The 21,275-nt window shown below is 36.9% G+C and overlaps 1 protein-coding gene across 2 annotated transcripts in view; it reads left to right on the forward strand.

Annotated features, from left to right (window-relative positions):
• Positions 1-7,049: 7,049 nt before the first annotated feature.
• The window catches only part of LOC111605366 (neogenin), a 43,316-nt gene continuing 29,090 nt past the window's right edge, over positions 7,050-21,275 (forward strand). For both annotated transcript variants that reach the window (XM_030225537.1, XM_023323845.2), the window contains exon 1: positions 7,050-7,904. In XM_030225537.1, the coding sequence (XP_030081397.1) occupies positions 7,811-7,904 (94 nt within the window). In that variant the 5' untranslated portion in view covers positions 7,050-7,810. The remainder of the gene's footprint in view (positions 7,905-21,275) is intronic.

Here is a 21,275-nt window from a genome sequence, read left to right on the forward strand (position 1 = left end):
GTTTCTCTATTTCTTTCTTTCTACCCACCTCCCTCCCTCCCCCTATATCTATGCCAGTCCCATTCTTTCTCTCTCTGCCTCTCTTGTTTGTCTTACTCTCTTCCTTTCATTCCCTCTCAATACCTTAATCGCATTTTCATTGCACTGTAGAGTATTCGTTAGTCGAACAGCTTTTCACTTGTGCACTGTTCTCACTCGTATTACTATTATTTATATCAATATTAACTATTTAGCTTATTGAGTTATGATATGCCAAAAATTCCTAACAACATGGCTTAGAATTTATGGCAAGTCATCGAGCTTTGGCAAAGTTTACTTAACTCAACGCCTGAAATGCCAAATGTGTGTATGTCTGACTCGCTCTCTCCCCCTCTCTCGCTCTCTCTCTATCTCTGTCCTTTGCTGTTCTCCAGTTTCAGTTCTCGAGTTGATTTAGTTGCGTAAATATTTAGACAAGATTTTTCTGTCTTGTGGTCAGGCGCTGTTTGTTTTGATTCCGATTTAACAACGGTTTTTTCCCCTTTTTCTATTTGACTCAACTTTAAATATTCAAAATTGTGCAAATTCATTGGAAAAATGAATGAATCTAGCTTTTTGTCTGCCCGTATGTCTGCCTGTCTGTGTGCTTGTCTGTCTATCTGTCAGCTGTCAATATTTGTTGAAGTCAATTCCAAATTTATCCAAAAGTTGCGCATAGACAAAAAGCTGCCAAAATCAACAATGAAAAAACCAAATAAAATTCCCAAATGCACTCACAAATTTCCCTATCTTCTTCTCCTTCCCCGCTCTCAGTGTGAATTGTATTTTAATGATGTGCAAACAGGTGGACAGCCGGACAGACATTGCATAGACAATTTATTCGAGCAGGTAGACAATTCGTTTTGGGCAGTCAATTAAAATTGTTGACGCTATTGGAACTTTTCATGCGGCTCTATAATTAAATTAGGCGCTGCGCTAATTTAAATACATCTAATTTGTCTGCAGTTGTGTTACCTGTTCAGCTTGCTCTTGCCCTGACTCTCTGACAGGCAACAAGGATTTATTGGCTTTCGCCGGAGCCTGCCCAAACAAGTGCAAAACTCAACTTAATTAATTTCACAGCTCAAGTGAAAAGGAAAATGCCGGAGAGTCCGCTTGTGGGAGTGGGGCGGATGTGCCTCAGAGCTAGCCAAGGATATGTCAGCGGTTCAAGCAGTAGAAAGACATTTCCATGGGCGTGTAACGAGACGTTAATTAATTATAAGGTTGACATGAATCATATATACATAAAAATATATATGTTTATGTATATCTGAGACAAATATATATAATATTTGTGTACAAACCATGTCAAAGAGTAGAAGAAGTCAGATGATACTTGATGTGATATGATTATCACTTGATATGATTCTAAAAGCAATTTCTGCAACAGATCTTGTATCTGTGATAAAGCCAGCTGGCCTTATAAACTATACTCTCAGTTTATCAAAGTAAAGGGACTTAAAAGATATGTTATTTATTTATTTTTTTCCATGGAAAATCCAAAAAAAATTTTTTTTTTAATTTGACTCAAATTTTAAATTCAATTTTCTTTAAAAAAAAATAAAATTAGTAATATATTTTAAATAAATAAATTTATTTTTAATCAGTACACTTAAGATATATTTTATATATAAAGATATATAAATATGTATATTTAGATGTATATATGTATATATATAATATATAACTCCTCTCAGTTTAAGCTTCATCGAATCTTGGCTAAGACTTTTGCAGCTTCCAGTTACAGCAGCTGCTGTGACTTTTCTTTTCTGACACATTTCACAATTTCCCATTTCCCCCGCATTGACTTGTCACAAACTTGACCAAGCCGCATTTACGCCCGCGACATAAGCCGTTCTTGCGGCGCCAGACTGAAATCTCAGTTCATTTGAGTTTTTTTATCTTTCTGTCATTTTCGCTGCTCAAATTGAACTCGCGAAAAAAGTTGCGCGCTTGGGAAGCATGTGGAAAATGCTGTCGCTTGTAAATTGTTTTTTGGCATGCGTCGAATGCGGGTGCAGCGGGGTCGAAGCTGCAGATGGAAGACAGCATTAATTTATGTGCTGCATGCCGCGCAGCTGCCGTTGCAAGTGCAACGCTAAAGGGCAGAGGCTGCCGTTAACGAGTTCATTATGGCCCACAGTGAGCGCCCCTTCTCCCATTAGGGACTACCCTACATGCCACTTGCCGCATGCCGCATGCCACTTGTGCGACTCATGCTATCTGGTGGCATTTAATTAAAATAGTTTGACTAACGCTCACTTTGCTGACTAACTTGTTTTTATGGCCGGCCTTAACGGTACTCGGCAAATGCATTCATAAACATAAACAAAAACCAAAAACCAAAAGCATAAAACTTTTCGAGTGTCAGAATTATGTGGAGCCTCAAGTTCTTTTGTTCATTGAATACCCTATAAATTTGACACGAGCGGGTCGGCTGATTGACATGAGAGAATAAGAATTTAAGATATTTTATTTATTTATTTAATAAGAGTTGTTTTGAATAAATCTAAAAAATTATACAAATGCGTTAAAAAAGATTATTAAAAAAAAGTAAAAAGAAATAATAAATATAAATATGTTGTAAATATAAATATAAATTTTTTATATATATTGAAGAGAAATTGTCAGAATTTTTTATTTTTGGCATAATTTTTGTTTAATAAAATTAAAAAAAATGCATAATAAATGAAGAAGAAAAAATAAATAAATATGAAAATGTATGAAAAATAATTTCAAATAATAATTTATTTGCCATTAATTTTTTTTTATTAATTTTTTACTTATATAATAATAATTGCTTCGCTTAGCGTATTCAATCTTCGATCCCTTCTCTCTTGCTGTTTGCTTTTACTCTGCTCATTCTTGGGGTCGCCTGGGTGGGGTCTTAATGACCTTACGTAAACGTCACAATAAACCCGCCACGCCCTGCTCCGCCCACATTCACATCTGAAAATCGCGCCATGAGTCATTTGGCAGCCAGTTGGAAGCTGTTGCCACAAAATTTGAGCTGATTATCTCTGCCAATGGCCCAAGTCAATGGCCAAAACTTTAGTTGGCTAAGAAGCAGTATAAGAGATAAGTATTTTCATTTATACTAATTGACATATTTTAATATTTTATATTTTAATCTTAATCTGTGGCATTATCTTCTTCAATATTTATATTGTTTTTATTTCTTTGACTTTATTACTTATTTCTTAAGACTTCAACTGTATGTCTTATACTTTATACCTTTTATACCTTATACCTTATACGTTATACCTTATACTTTATACGTTATACCTTATACCTTCAAGTTCTACCTTAACTCTTATACTGCTGTTATACTTGTCTCTATATTCATACTTATACACACATTTGCACTTATACTCAAGCTTATATCGATACTTTTACCCTCATACATACTTATATTTAGACCAGTTTTACCATATTTGCTTAACGTTTAACATTTTGCTATAATTTCTCTATATCTTTGACTTATTTTTATATTTATATCGGCTCAGTTTTGTATCCGTTTCCTGTTATACATTTTTTTTGTTTTGGCCACTTTCGTCTCGCTTTCGAATTGCATTTAAAACCAATTATCAAATCATGTCGCTGCCGGCTGACAAACTCATTTATTTTGCTTACACCGCTTAAAGCTGCTTGACGTGGGGCTTATGCACACAGACATACACACATTGTAACACACACACACTAATACTCTACTCACTAGTCAAGTCCAAGTGCAAGTCAAGTCCCAAATTTGCTTTCGTTTTCCATCCACAACCACAAAACAGAGATATACAAGTATATATATTTCTATATATATATATATCATATGGGGAATGGGGGATCCGCAGAGCCTGTCAAACTGTCGCCAGGGCTTGAAATTGTCATTTTTCAGTGTCAAAGAGAAATAGTTGAGATCGCTTGAGTGGCGCAGCAGCAGGAGGAGGAGGAAACGGCGGGGCGGGACTTTTCCAGCTAATTTTAATGTGTGAAAATTAGGTTTTCTTGGGGCATGTCTCCCTTTTGTATAGCCATGAGAAACTGGAACGACCTGAGCTGCCTACCAATTAGCCATTAGCCAGTCGCTGCCAGCCTAGCCGGCCTTATGGCCATGAGAACCTGTCGAGTGTTAATTAAATGTCCGAACTACCAATTGCCAATAGGTGGGCGTGCTTAACGGCTTGTATAGCTGGAAGGCAGAGCCAAAATTTGTGTAAGGATTGAAGAGAGTCGTAGAAGTGATACGTACACGCGATACCCTAGAGAAGATGAAAAAATATGAAACTAAATCAAGAAGTTATTTAGAGGAAGAGTTTATAAAAGTTGGAGTTAAATTAGTATATGTAGTAAGAAGAAGGCGAATGGGATAAGGCAGAGAAGAGCGTTGGAGTAAGGTCAAAATTCATATTTATCTTAAATAATATATTATTATAAAATTAAATATAAATATTTCTAATAATTTGAGTTTTCTCAAAATATTTTCATACAAAATAGCCATAAGAGTTGTCAGTCACTCTTGCCCTGTTTCCAGGGTATCTCTTGGCTTGAGCACTCCCCTCCTTTTATGCTAATATTTTCGCGGCAATTCAACTAAAATACAATCGGCATAAATCATGTGGCAAGCGCCACAAAATACACGGCGACATATTAAATTTACAAGTTGATTTTGATTTATGCGCGTAATGCATATAAATATGTGTATTTATTTATTTGTTGTTGTTGCCGGCTGTTGTTATTGTTGTTGTAGCAGTTGTTGTAGCTGTCAAGCCTCGTCGTCTCGACGCTAACTTAATTTAACTCGCGCTCGTTGTCTGTGTGTTTCCTATTGCCCCCACTCTCTGCCCGCCGCACTTACTCTTGCTCTCCCCCTCTTTCTCTCTCTCTCTCTTCATATTACTTGTGCCATCTTTTCATCTCTCTCTGCTATTTTGGCTCAACCTACGCATTTCGTGGCATGCATCATCGTCAATTGCAATTAAAGCGAACGCATAGTCTGTCATACCCTAACGCAAGGTATTCTAATGCCTTGTGATAATTGGATTTACTATGTATATCTATCTATTATGGCTTAAATAAATATATAAAATATTTTTCATTAATTTTCTATTCGAATAAACTTCTGTTCTTCTGATAAATATTATAAATAAAATTATTATTATAAAAATAAATAAATTAATAAATATTAAATGTATTTATTTAATTACCATTAAACTTCTAGTCTTCTCATCAATATAATAATTAAAATAAATATTATAAAAATTATTATAAATATCATTAAATCCATTTACATTCTCATAAGTATAAAATAAACTTAAATATTACTTATATGTCATACATTTTTATTAGTACAATTTATTTATTTATTTTTTTTCAGCTTTTTTTTTAAATATTTACTGGAGATAAGTGAGCTCAAAATGCCTTAACTGATCTGTGTTATGACAACATTATAGATAACATTCATAAATGCACATTTTGCCAAAACTCTCTTACTTTATTATGTCTCCATTGAATTTGTATAGTCAAACGCATAATGATAAAACTAATAAAACAAATTAAAAAATAAAACAGAAATATCTGCTGTAATTATATTTGACGAGTGCTGTCTGTGCATTCGTGTAGAACTTATCCGAATGCTCAGTGCCTCTCACAGCTTGTGGGCGTTCAAAAATGGGCGGCAAATACTACTTTCTACGTCGCTGCAAATCACAAACTAACAGACAGAAGGAGAGAGGGAGAGATGGAGAGATGGAGAGATGAAGAGAAGGTGAGAGAGATGGAAACAGCTAACGACAGCTTCATTAATTAAAACAAAAATTTGTGGTTTCGCATTGCGCAGGGCTTTGAAGAGACATCAGGCGGCAGTCAGCAGTGGAGGAGGACCAGGCGACTGATGAGCACCAGTGGAAGAAGTTGGAGAAGTAGGCGTGGCTGCTGCCTTCCTTTCTGGAAACCCATACAAAAAGCTGCAATTAGCGACGAGCTTGTAAATCTTTTAGCTGGCAATTTGATAAGTCCACATAACTTGACCCACTTTCAAGTGAGTCCATCGCGCTCCAGCTCCCCCTGGCGCGATTCTCATTTTTTAAAGCGCACTTTCCCTATCCTTCGTCCGTCTGCTGCCATTTGTGGGGTAATTTGTGCAAATGTCTGTGCATTTAAATTTACATTTATCATTCAACGTTTCAGCTGTAAGCCGCAAAATCTTTAAGTTACATTTTAAAGCTTAATTGCGGGTTTAGCGTGGCTGTCTAACTTTATGAGTCTCCTGCGCGGACAACAACTCTCGGCCACAAGCTGTCCAATGGGGCCCTTAACACTAGCCCAGGATGCTGGACTGGACTGGACTGGACAATCAAACAAGTTCTGACCGCAAGCGTCAGCGGAAAATTAAAAAAAGTACACACATAGACATGCGTATATATATTTATATGTATATGCATAAAGTTTGCATATGAACAAAGTGGAAAAAAAAAGGAAAACTAAAAGTCAAAAGGGCATATGTAAATAAATGAATGTACATATGACAGTTGGCATTAATTGAATCAGTCGCGACATTTGCCAACTTGTTTAATGTTTTTTCAATTAATGTGTATGGCAAACAAATAGGCCAATGCAAAACAAATCAATTAAATGAATTCAATTTAAAGCTTAAAACGATTTAATTTGTTACGTCAATTCGAATTAGGCGCCAGACAGTGTTGGTAAATGAGAGAGGGCAAGAGAGTGAGAGTGCTACAGGCGTAGAAAAGGTTAAACATAATTGTGGGCAGTTTAAAGAATAAAATTCTTAGCTAATTGCATGTCACACACACTTACGCATCAGCATATATATATATAGTCCGTTAAAAATTTAGTAAATTCAATTTGATGCACTTACACAAAGTATCGATATGCTTATCGATACTCACTCACTGAGTTTTGCGCTCAGCGCATGAAAATACATATGTTGTGCTCTCACTTGCTCTTCTCTTTTACTCATACAATTCCAATGGCAGGCAATTCTTGCTCAATGCTTTTTGTCAGTTTCTGTTCATCGTTGGTCGAGTTAGGTCGGTTGTGCGCGCTGCGTGCATAAAATTTATGTGTAAAAAACGCGGTTTTGTTAAACAAATATATTAATGCGGTGCGGCTTAGTTAAATATATTAAATTACAGCATACATTTTGCTGTAACAAGTGCAATAGTCTTAATTCACTCAACGAATGTAAAACATGAATTGAAAAAATACGATTCGCAACGCTAGCCTGCGGCCAGACGACGCTAACATTAGTTAGAGCGAGACAACGCTACGGTGTTCGCAATTTGTTGATGTATTTTTTGTTGTTGCCTGGCGCTTATTCCCATATGCAGTTGCCGTGTTTGTTGTTGTTTTTGTTGCTGTAACTGAATGTGTACGAGTGTTTTGTTGGTAAAAGAACAAGAAAAGTGCACAAAAAAAGAAATTTAAATTGTTGTTGTTGCAGCCGGCAAAACAGCACGAAATGCAGCAAACAAAACGAAGCGAATCAAAATGAGATGAATTAAACAATACCACGCGAAAATTCGACGAATACACAATAAATGTGGAAGGAGCGCAACAAAAATAATAAGAATATCATGTAAAGAAAGAATGTGTAGAATGTTTGTGCAAAAGTGACAACACGAAAAGAAAGCGAAACCAAAACCGTTAGACGAGGCCCTCAAAATGCAGCACAATAAAAACGAGAACTAAAAGCGAACGACAAATTGACCGTTACAATTCCAATTAAAAAGTAAAGCGACGTAATAGAAAAAGCAACCAAAAGGTTTCAATACAAATGGCCACAAAAATGGCAAAAGGATATGAGAAATGGATCTGGTTAGGATTCTCACTGCTACTGCTGCTGGCAACCGAATCGCAAGCGAGTCAAGGTAGGCGATTTGATTACAATTTGTTTGACGCATATACATGCGTTGTACGTTGTGTTAGTACAGTTACTCTATCTTTATCAATAATTTGCTATAGCATCACAGCCAGGTGACAACTTGTCTGGGCGACGTGCAAAAAGGCAGGTTCATTTTTGCCAACTATATGTAAATTGGTTTCTACTATGTGTCAATAGTTGATAACTTTTACCTTCGACCATATGTACCCAATGAGTATTATGTATTTCACAATACTTCACTTTATTTTCCAAATTGACGCAAATTGGGTATTTTTTTTTTGCAATCACGAATCACAAGTTTGTTATCCATATTTCTAGTCATATATTTTCGTTTAGTTCGAAATAATTAATGTGTTGCTGCTGACTACATTGATAAGACAAGGACGTTGAACAAATTACAGTGCTCACCCGATAAATAAGACGGCTGGAAATGTCGAAGTATATTTTAGAGTAATTTGGCTCAGAGTTTCTTAGATGAAATATTTTATATTGGATTCGGAAACTAAATCATGTTTTATAAAAGTTGAGGGCAACAATATATTCAAGGGATTAATACTAACAATGAATAATAGTTATTATTATAATGAACAGATAATTTAATATCAGCGTTCGATCGAATTTGGTATATAAATATATTCATTCATGTGTGAAATATATATAAATATATATTTATTTTTAACTTTGCTAAATCTTTAAAAATATAATAAAAATGTTATAATATATATTATTTTATATAAGAAAAACTTCACATTGATGGTATTAATTTTTAAAAATGTTGCCATATAAAGGCGTTACTTGTTATAAAGTATAGCCAAACCCAATTACTGAACGGAAATCTTATCTACTTATCAGCGGTTTCTTATCTTTATTTGGCAGCATTAAACATACTCTTAATGAGACTACGCCATTCCGAGTCGTTCGATTTGTGTTTTGAGCCCAGAATTTGCAAAATGTATAAATGTGTACGTCTCTCATATCAAGTTGAGGCACAGCAATTACATTTAATATGTTGTTTTAGCGACTTGCTGATACCCTACGCTATAGAAACTCGCATAAATGCTGAGAGATATTCTGTAAAATGGATTGTATTGCTGCCAGAGTCAGATTAAGTGCAGAAATATTTTAATATGTTTGTGCAAAGAAGGTTTAGTGACTTAAAGATACCCTATAGCATTTGAAAGTTGCAATCAGCTACAGGACAAGAGACGAGAGACAGACGCTATCGAACTTGACGCTAAGTCATATATAAAAAATTCGCTTTGCTTTAAATATACTTATAGATAGCCTACACAAAATATTTGTGTATATCAGTTCTTAACTATGTTTATTTGCTATATTAAGAGTTTAAATAAGGAACACTTGATATAGAGATACTCAATTGCTATTTTTTCCTATGAAGCTCTTGAGAAACCTTAGATCAACAAGTTGTATATGCCTTTTATGGAATGTTACAGGGCATAAATACTTGGGAGTCTTAACAAAAGTGAATTCCCATAAACAAAACAAAATTAAAATCAAAAGAGCAACAACAAGTGTCTATTGTATGTGGTGCGGCGCGGGCTCAGGTAGACGGAATCAGGTCAAATATCCGCAGTGTAGCCGGCTGAAACGCATTAACTGATTAATTTGGCCGAGGCAAGCGAGCTCAGTCGCATATTGTCGTATTTCAATTTCAGTTTACTATCTGAAAACGCCTGGATCCGAGTATATAGCATAAACAACAGCGCTCAAATCCACACAAAATGCGCAAATAATGCAAACAAATTAAATGCCCGGATACGACGGGGCAAAAAATCAGTCCTTAAGCTGGCTGGGGTGCCTGGAATTTATCACTGCCATCAGCTTAAAAGTGAACATCCCCGAAAATGTGGAAAAGTCGGGGCCAAAATGAAAAAATGGAAAAATGATAAGCTGTTGCCCGTTGCGCGTTGCTGTTGTTGTTTCTGCTGCCTGGCTGTGGCTTTATCAAAGAACTTTCAGCTGAAATACATATGCAAATTGCGTGTCAGTCTGTCAGGGGTCAAGCGAGAAGCCCAACGGAGCTAGGTTTATCAGAATAAAGGCCAAAACTGACAAAACTAAAGCAAGAGCAATATATAACCAGAAATGAGATTAAGCAAAGAAAAACAGACATTGATTAATATTTCTATATAGTTTTTAATTAAGGAATGAAGAAAGGGAAATATGAGCTGAAAGGAAATAGACTAAATAACAGAGTATATAGGCATAATCACAAATTTGTAACAGTGTATGATAAAATTGAAAGGACAAAGCAAATTCCTTGTCTCTCTCTTGCCTGAAACACAAGTTTGACACGCATTCTACTTGGCTGGCTGCGGAAGTAAATGGTAATTGCTGGGCGCAGATTGGCTGTAATGAAAAAAAACACGACTGGCTCAAAGCAGGAACACACTCACACACAAGCGCTTAATTAATGGCCAGGCTGTAATTAAAAAAAAAATCTTAGTAACACACAGAGATACAGCAACAACAACAACAATGATGAAGAACTGGGTGTTGCCTGCAAAAGCAAAGCGTTGGCTTCGCTCCTGTTTCTCCTTTGGCTACTGTTAGACTCTAAGCCTAAGTAATACCCATTTTTTTCGTCGCATTCTAGTTTTAATGGTCATAATTCTTTGTTTAGTGCCTGGCCCCGTGAACTGTGACAATTGTTAGCCGGCATATCCTTTGCGAATCCTGGCCACCAGCATATTTGGCCGCATTACGTGTTATACGATATATAATAAACATGTATATGTATATGTGTATGTGTATGTGAATATGAGTGACATGTTATTCTAATTTCACACCCCTTTTTATTTTCGTGAAGGGTGCGCTGTCGCTGTCGTTGTTCTCGTCGTCATAAAACATTTCCATATGGTCACAACTCCGGGGCCTTCGGGCTCTGCCGCAATGTGTACACAATGTACATAAATAAGTGGAGAGGCGAGAGCGACTGAGAAGTGGAGACACATTTGCCCAGAATGAGGTCATTTCTTTCTCTTAGCTGTCAACTAATTACAGCCACTGTATAGTCTTTCCTGGGCCCGGAAATTTGTCGGGCTCTGCAGACTGCAGGAACCGCAGTTGTCTCAGTTGCCAGTTGCAACTAGCAAGGACCTGGCACTGTCACACGAAATGCCTTTACCTTTTCTGTCAATTTTCAATCAGCGCAAATAAAATAACATGGCTAGGGAGTGCTACGACGACGACGACTGGCCCTGAGGCCAAACCGAAAAGGAGTTCCAAGCAGAGAATCGAAGTCTTTGTCGTGGCTTGTGCCATGTTTTCCAACGGATGCCGCTGCTGTTGGTTTGTGTGTGTGTGTGTGTTTAACCTGACTGTGGCTTTGACATTGTTCAAGGTTGCAATTTGCAAAATGTGCTCCTCATGGACTCAAAACTTATTTACCATAGATGAAAGAAACCTGTCGAAACGACAAGCAAACAAACAATGTGAAAGAATTCGCATGCAGCGGAGTGAGATAGTAATTTAACAGGTTTGCCCATGAGTAATTGCAATTTGTATATTTTGAGGCTATAAATTCAACTTGACTATGATAATGTTATTAATAATAATTATGACTATAACTTAAGATTGATAGTCTCTTCTTAATCTCTATCTTGGCAGAAACCATTTTGCAATTACTTTTGTATATAAGATATGTAGCCTTGGGTTGTCTGGAAACAAAGATTAAGATGTATGCATAGATGATATATTTCTATTAATAGCACATCTCTTTATCTGCTGTTAATTAGCAACTGTCATTTATCTTAATTAAAAATTAATATTTTAAATCATTTTAAACTGACTGACCAATGGGTTTTACGCTTAATTGGAATATCTTAACGGCTTCGCTTAGCCATTAACACTTTCTGTTTAGCTATAGCTATACCGTTATTATCGCCCGCCAGCTGTGCATAATAAAAATTAAACGAATTTTGTGGCAAATGTGAATTTTAATTTGCACAGCGCATAAATTATTCACAATACAAAAACAACAAACAACAAACAACAAAAACAAATAATAAATGCATTTTCGACATGTCATGTTCAAGTTGCTGTTGTTGTTGCTGTTTTGTTTTATGGTCTGACCACTAACAACAACTACAATTTTACCCAAAAAAAAATAAAGAGAGTGAGAGAAACAACACACCCAATGTTTGTGCTCTCACTCCCACTCAGTGAGACGCTAGCTCAATTTTGGGCCGAGTTCTTCCTCGCCTTAACCAATTCCAAAAGACAACATGAATAATTCACAACAACAACAACAACAACAAAAGCAATAACAGCAGGAGAAATCCCGAAACGCAAAATCCGAATTTGTGGCAGTTGTTGATGTGGATGCAGGCTCTGCTGCTGCTGCTGCTGTTGCAGTTCAACGCTCCCGAATCCCAGCAGCACAACGACAACAATCACTGACACCCATATCTGGTCAGAGTTGTTCTCGCTCTCTCAACAATCCTGAACTCAAGGCAGCAGGCCGAAAATGCTGCCGCTGGCGAAATGAATGCCAACAGGAAATGCTATAAAATTCACTTTATTTTCATTCGCAATTACGAATGGCATTGGCAATGCACTCTACAAAAAAATGAAGAAGAAGAAAATCCGAAAACAAGCATATAAAATACTTGGGCGCGTAGGCGAGTGGGCGTGGTCGTGCAGCCAATTTGCATAGCGCTTAGTGGGAAAGCGTGGGCGGGCAGCCAATCAGTCGAAAAGGAACTGCAGCAGAAACTAGAATTCGAGCTGCTGACTAAAGTGCAACAGCAGCAGCAGCAGGAGCTGAGAAGCCTTTTAAATTGTGAACATAACAATGCAAATTTTTCCAGCGTCTGCGGCCATAAGGTGTTAACTTACCAACAGCAACAGTTCGAGGCAAGAGCCTCAGACGCATCTCGCAAACAGCAGCTGAAGCCGAGGCTACACAAGAATTTACTTAAAGAATTTATACTCTGTTTTTTTTTTTTACGAAGCAAAGGCAGGATTTATAGAGCTAAAGGGCTGTAGAATTTGTTGTGCTATAAATTCAATATACTTTACGCTGTTTGTGGAGACTCCCTATGTCAGAAGGTCTGCGCTGATTGAATGGGACCTCACACTCATTACTTTGTTTGCTATAACTTTAGGTGCCTAGGTCTACAGTTCTTCTGAAGCTTAGTTCCGCGGCTATTATATTCTTATATTCTAGGTACTATAATATCTTTCTATCTGTGCAGTTTTTGGAGCAGATTTTAGTTTGTGGCATACAAAAATTTATTTATATTAAAATTTATATTTTTATTTATTTTCAACTTAAAGAGTATTTTTCATTCGTTCAGCTATGACTGGAGTTTGACTATTTCCTCTTGCAGAGCAGTTGCAGTTGTTGATAATTTCAGGTTCTGTTGGATTGGTAGTATATATAATTTATGTATTTTAGCGAGTGCTATTTTAACGGCACTTTAAACGTGCGCAACGCCGTCTCTGACTAAGAGGTGCAAAATCCTGAACAGCTCTCGCTGCCGGCCTCCAAAATGAAGCGAGAAATTTGCTCGTAAAATTTACGCGCCCGGCTTAAGCAGCTCCTGAGCTTTAACGACTGAAAGAACTTCATAAAAAAATAAGAAAACGCCCCAGACTTTATCTCGGACTAGACTAGAGTAGACTATGCCAATTCACTTAATCACCTGCTGCAAACGGAAGTCGAGAGAGGTTTTACTTTAGACTCAACTTCTTTTTAAACGTGGCTCATAATGCTACTAGCAACGGCTACCTTGCAGCTATCAGCTCTCAGGTACCAGCTGCCAGCTCCTAGATGTGCCACGCCCCATTGAGTAGAAATTGTGCCCGCAGCTGGGCAAAGAACTCAATTAAAAGTTTTGCTCGGCACTCGGCACTCTTTAATGACCATAAAAAAATAAATATATGTTGAAGCAATTTTAGTGCAGTCTGCTCGACTTTAAAAATACCCTGTAAACAATTTTATTTCAAAATTAAAATGATAAACTTTTCAAAATACACTAAATGACATAATACATGGGTTACTAATGGGCAATTTAATATAAAGATCTTATATAATTATATTAAATATACATATATATTTAATAATTATTTAAGAATTTGTTATGAATGTTTCAATCTGCAATACTTCATGTTTGTATCGAATAATCTCTTAAATCAAACTTGTACCATTGTGCAAATTGGTATTATTATTATTTAATACGATATCGATGATCGTAATTTAGCTGTTTTATATCGTTTCGTATGCGCAGAAACTACAAGATTTAGAGTTCGTATCACGTTTGACTGATCTGAGATTCCAGATTGTGCAGGTAGGCAACGCCCAGGCATTGGGAGCTACTACAGAATGCAGTTCGCTTGCAGAGAACATGTTCTGATCATATCTAACATCAAAATTTGCATTCTCGCTTGTTCGATTGCTCGATTGTTGATGTGAACGGCATAAGTGAACTGTAAGATACTCTACTTTATTGTTAAGACTCGTGATTTCTGATTTGTATTACCCTATAGCCTTAGCAGCGACTGCTTTGGCTTTGGTCTGCCTCTGATACGTTGATTATGCCGGCTTTCTCGTGTATACAGCTACAGGGCATTGCTAACAACTTGCTTCATAATTATTTTTGAAGGCACAAAAAAGATTTTGCATTGTTGTTGTTGTTGTTGTTGCAGTTGCCCCGCCTTGAGGCAGCATTAATTGAAAATGCGGCAGCAAATTGAGTTGGTCATTTAGGCGGCATGGCCATGTCTCGCCAAGCGTCTCGACTTGGGCGACTTATCGGCAGCGCTTATCGGTCAAACGTAGCCAACAAAACGTTGCTTGCCAGCCTTAAAGTAGATCGATCGATCGATCGCTACACTCAATCCACTCTCCACTCCGATTCCTCCTTCTTCTCGTATATCTGTATCTGCAGCTTTAATCTAGCGGCTGCGATTGCCACACAAAAAATAGAACATGAAAAACGAGCGACGCTTACAACGGCGACGACAAACTATGGACAGCTAGGGAGCACTAGTCGGAAGTGGGCGAGGGAGGGCGGCATGGGGCGGCTAGCTGGCAAGCAAGTAATTTGTTACGAGCAGCAAAAGACAAAAGAAGCAGACACTGATCTGAACAGCGACTGCGTCTCAAAGTTGCAGCGAATGCGCAGCGGTTGCTATTATTTCAATATTATCTACAAAATGCACGTACTTCATACCACTTACGAGTCGATGCCACTGTCGTTGTTCTGCTTGTCTAGGCACAGTGGGTGACAGACTATTCAAATTGAGTGTATTAGAATTAAGAAACACATAACATAATGAAAAGCTGAGAGAGATAGAGACAGAAGAGTTATAGATATAGGTAAAGAATAAAATATTAATGAAATAAGAAAGAAAGGCAAGAGAAAAAGAAAGAGAAACCTTTTACCAAAGAAAACTCTGTAACTATAATAGTTATATAATCTGTTTATAAGATGCATTTCCTATAAACATAAATGTTTAGCAAACAAAAAATACAAAACTTGCTTTAATATAAACTAGAATACTAAATATTAACACTTATTTCGAGAAACAACATATCAGAATCGATAGAAATATCTAAACATATAAAAAGATTTCTAATGAATGCCACATATATCAACATTAGGTCAACGATATCAACAAATATTAAATAATTTACTTTAAGAATATAATATTTATATGTTGCTTAAACAACATTGAATTAGAAATGGGAAAATATTTATATGAAATCTAAGATTTATATGTTTGTCTCAATTATAATGAACAAAAGTTCAAACTTCGTTTGTGCATGCTCTTACCACTGTGCACTATCTGTCTGGCAGCACGACAACGCTGCATAGCTCCTAAGCCACACACACATTCACACACACACACACATGGACACACAGTCAGTGATCTTTGTTAGCTCTTTGTTGCTGTGATCTTATCTCAAACGCTGTCCGTCCATCCGTCCGATGCGGGGTCTGTGGCGCATTCGCGCAACTTAAGTAGGTACTAAGTGCTGCATATCTCATAGGCCTGGCCAAGACTGAGGCTCGGGGCTCAAAACCTCTGTTGAGCTGTTGAACTCGCTGACTGCTGTCTGCTGTCTCTTGTCTCTTGTGTGTGTTTGTGTTCTTTAAAAGCGAATGTCGATTACATGCGCAGTTTATGATGCGCCCGTCGATATCTGATTAATGGCAATTATCTGGCCAAAGAGATGCAACTGCAACTGCGCCGTGTGGCATCTTCAATTGAGCTGTCATGTTCAGGTTTGTTGCCACAGTTTGCTAATTTACGTGTCGCCGCTGACATTTGCGTAAAATGCTTGAAATGCGACCAGTTTGATGACTCGATTCGTCGTCGTCGTTGATGTTGTTGTTGGTTCCATTAGACTCTTGACTAGATGCGACACTCTTCACTCTGTCCCAAAAAGAGGAATGCAGCAGCTACTCGACTTTAAAAACATCAAGTCGCGGTTAGCATCTATTTTTGTACCAGTTGTACGATTTCTACACTGCCGTTAATAACTGCCAACTGCCAAATTGATATATAAATTAAATGTTCGCTTCCATTTCAACTGTCAATCTTAGTTAGAGAAGATTACAAAACTATTGATGCCGCAATAAAAATCTTTGTTAAAACAGAAATACAAATTTTAATATAGCTTTTAAATAAGCTTCCTTTGACCTTTGAAAAAGGCTTGAAAAGTGAAACGAATACTGAAATTTTGATATGTATAAAATCTTTACGCAGTTAAAGCCTAAAAGCAAATTCAATATATAAAATTAATATGAACATTTATACATAATTTTGGGATCGTTTACAGATCATTAAATTTAGGCAAGCTCAAAGAGATTATCTTAATTCAGAATTTGATAGAATTATAAACGTGTTAGTGAGTATTTATCATAAAATTGTGCGTTTATATTTAAACTAATATGAGGAACCAAATTTTAATAAAATCAGTAAATATGTAAATATGTAATATGTAAGTTCAGATTGAGGGACGAGTGCAGTTAAATGATTTGCCATATTCAAATTGGAATCTCGCTTGCATCTTCCTATATAAATTTCAATATGAATGAAATTGAACAATGCTAATGATGGTTAGTTCTCAGTTCTTTGCACTATATCATGTATTGTCTTGTTCTTATATGCAATACAATTAACTGTAGTTGTCTTTATTCTAGCTTCTTGCCACATTTGCAGTTATGCAAATGTTGTAGCGAGGTGCTAAAGTGCCAGAACTCGACTGCAATTGTTCTTCTTCTTTTTCAGTCTGGCAATGACACAAATTGCTGTGTTGTCTTGTGCCTGGCGTTGGGGCGCTTCAAGCCCTGAGTCTTTTACAATGGGTCCAAGTGGCGGGGGCATTGTTTAACCACTGCCAAATACGTTGCATGTACTTCACGTGCCGTTGCACAGGAGGCTTCGAATACTGTGCTAGTTGACAATAGAACTGGTTAAACAGCTGCTTAAATACCAAGGTGGGGCTGACGTGGGCGAAAATGTTTCAGAACGAATCGTTTTTTCATTGCGATTTCGGCATATCGTTCGATAATAAAAAAACTTTTAGACTTATAGAGATAATTCACATTTAGAAAAGGTTTTCATAAGCGTGAAGTCTGACAGATCATTTGCCTTCAAAATTTGGTGATTAATTTAAAGGTGATTTAGATCAAGCATCACTAATGATATTTCGTATGAACAGCTAATTATAAACCTATTAGGGAGAAGTGATGCCACCAAAAATGTATATTTAAGCGAACTTTTTCGCCCACTAATTCAGGTGCAAATCAGGAGTTTTCCATGCATTTATCCAGTATGAAATATAAAATATTTTATGTGCTCGTAGTCCCATTGATCTTGTGTCGTGGATATTCGCGTCGTACGAACATCAAATGTGATGTATTGGACAAATCGATTTGCAACATTAGCGTTTGTAAGCTAAAAGTTTTGGGACGTAGCATTATCGGAGCAAATGTGCAACTTGATATCGTCGAATCGGGCTTGAATAATATCACTTAGCTTTAGTGTTTGGTTATCATCCATTTCTCTTCAATATCACAGTGGACTTTTGCCAATATATGAGGCATCCCAATCCAATGCAAGCCTTCTACTACTTCCACAGGGCTCTGATGCCATATTCAAATTGGAATCACACTTGCCCCTACAATGTGAGTTTCGATATGGCTATAATAGCAATAATCAGCTGTTATGTTCTTAATAATCCTCTGCAGGGTAGCTTACTTGTTAAGGATTTTGTGCTTGAAGACGAATATTTCGCTAAGGTGCCTTTACCAATGGGCAACTATATGATTAACTTGAAGATAGCCGCCAACTCCATTTGGACCGCAAACTTTAAGCTGTATATGGATGTGGATGTTAAGCAAACTATTCGAAACTGAAGGTGAAGTGGATTGGACTTATATAAAAAACTATATATATTCCTTACAATGTATATCCGAAACATTTGACTTGCGGATAAAACTTAACTTGTCAGAAAGTGATTAATTCATTAACTAATTTGTAAATGCTTATAGTTAAGATAAATATAATTTATCATGAGTAAAAAAAGTTAGTTAACACACATAAAATGTAAAATATTTATTTGAAAATTTCAAAATTTAAACAAGCTGGCTGTAAGTACTTAACATTTGATTAACCCTGGTGCTGTCGGTGTTTTGCAAGCAGCTTTCATGATCTTTTGGCACACTCATAACTTTCACATGCGACCAGAAGCAAATGCCGTTAGCTGAATGTTAAGCGGAGGCCAAGTGAAGTGATTCAGAGATGCAGAGTTGCCCGTTGTTGTCCTGCTCTGACAGGCGTGAAATTGCGCGTTGCTACTCGCACTTGAAATAAGCAGAAAGGGCAAAGAGAGAGGCAAAGGAAGAGGAAGAATAATAAAAACAACAACATCATACCCGCACTTGAACTTTTGCACAACGTGTTTGACATGACAGCAAAGAAGAAACAGACAAACTCTTGAAAAGAGACCAAGACTGGGTAGAGTAGAGCACAACTGGGAAACAGCAGCTCCAAATTGCCAAAGCGGAAGTCACGTCGCAGCCTAGACTGGACAGAGCAAGACAGCAAATGAGAGACAGAAAAAGAGAGAGAGAGAGAAGCGAGCGTGAGTGCAGGAGCGAGGTAGTCGGGGCAGCAGCTGCCAAAAAGTGATTGATGCGTCGTTAAGCCAAGCCAATGGAAAAGCTATTTCCAACAGCCCGCTTGCTGTTAGCTGGCTAGCATTTAATTAAAACTTTTGCGCCGATCGGCAAATCGGTTATGCAAAATAACAAAAAAAATAAAAATAAAAAAAACAACGTCGATATATCATATCTGTGTGCTATGTGCAAATTTGAAACATTTGTAGCTTCCGAGTGTTGCCGCAGTGTAGCCGTCAAACCATAAATTGCAAACTGCATTTGGCCTCGGGGCAACAAGTTCAGGGCCAAGACACGTGTCACACCTCTCACACACCTTAACTATTTCCAGCGTTTGCTTTTCTTGGCTTGTGTAAATATTAGTGCAGATCAAATATTTTACTTGACAGCCAAAGTCTCTTTGGAACGCTCGAAACTAACTTGTAAATATTTGCCGCATTATCTTGTGACAGAGCTCAAACAAAGGCTATAATACGCTTAACTAGAGATTCAACTAGCAATGGGGACTACCATTCAGGAGTTTTTCCTCTTTTGTTTTTTTGGCTAACCCAACATTAATCTTTGGCTAAGGCTAGAAATAAACATTTGGAAATATGTGTTTATATATAGAATGGTCTTGCTCCAATATTGGGATCTCTCGCAATCCCAATGAAGTCGCTTAATTGCCTGTCGAATGGCTTTTGACCCTTTGCTGGTTCAATAAACTGCGCTATTTGTTTTATTGATTGCCTTATCAATTCTTGAGGCTTTTCTGGACGCATTTCGCTCCGATGCTTCTTATAATACTTTAGAAATTGCTTCATAAAGCAGAGCGCACGTTGTCAATAGAAAAGTTCATTCTATAAATACGATATATGAAAGACATAAGATGTAGTCATTTATTTGATATGTTTGAAGAAGTTATTGGAAATGTTTCTGCTGGCCATCCTATGATATCTTATTGTTGAGCAGTCTTAGCCTTTGGCGTTACCTCAAAGTCTGCGATTCTGTTTGAATTAGAATCTAAAAATTATACATATAATGTGTAGGGTATCTATTGGATAAGTTTTATATTATATTATAAAACTTTTCTTTTATAATTTGATAAACCTATTTCAATCACATTTCGTTAGCGTTTCAACTGTTTCACATAACATAAACATTTCAAGGGTATCTCATTGTTGATCACTATAAGTCATAAATTTTTATTTACTTGTCTCTACTCATATCAATGTACAAATACATAGCCTGATAACGGCTTTACAGTCATCAAGCATTTATCTAATAGCGATATACGATATTCATCGATACAGATACACCCTATACGGTCTACATCGAATATCGTAAATGATTTCTTGTTGGAAGTATGTGTTTTTTGAGCAGTAAAAACGAATTGTTATCGATGCTTTATGGCAGTGTGTATTTTGCATTATAGGGTATCCACACGTAGCATAATTCTATATATTGAAAGTTTATATTTTCGGTCATATCGGAATACAAATACAAAAACTGATAACGTGACTCGACTTCTCAGCTCCGGCCATCGACAATCGATCTAAAGATAACTTTTTTGGTTGGGCCTGTGTCGTGGGTCAATTTTATAGTTTTTTTTTTTTTTGAGGAAAATTTGTTTTTATTTTTTCTTTGGTGTGCGTACCGCGTCACTGCCCGAAGAGGGAGCGTATGGAGTGGAGTGAGAGAGTGGGTAATAAATAAAACTGAGCATACTCTTATATGCACTTACAATTTATGAGTGGAGCCACAGACCATTGACTGTGAGCATTAGGCCAGGCATTGCCTACTGGGCAATATGCTATAGGTACATCCATGTAACAACGCATTATGGCAACGCTTTCTACATTTATGAAAGTTGCTGCCCCGAAAATTGGGCAGGTTAGAGTTCAGCTCTCGACGCTCGACTGCTTATTAGATCAAACTTGATTCGAATTTCATTTCTATTGAACGCATTCCCAACTGCAATCAATACGCCTTTGTTTCAATTGTTGCTTGGCGTTAAGTTGAATAAGTACAATTTATTGATTTATTATAAAAAATATATAATTAATTAAGTTCTAGTTTAGTTACTGATGACTTATGTGCCAGCTAAATGATAGAGTGGATTATTATTATGATGCAGCTGATGCCCACAAGTCTGCCGCCTGCCAGAGAAGAACAAACCTAAAGATAGCTATGCAGAGTAGAGAGATACTTGAGCATATATA

The sequence above is a fragment of the Drosophila hydei genome, unplaced genomic scaffold (assembly GCF_003285905.1).
Source record: "Drosophila hydei strain 15085-1641.00,03,60 unplaced genomic scaffold, DhydRS2 tig00008134-arrow-pilon, whole genome shotgun sequence".
Lineage (NCBI taxonomy): Eukaryota > Metazoa > Arthropoda > Insecta > Diptera > Drosophilidae > Drosophila > Drosophila hydei.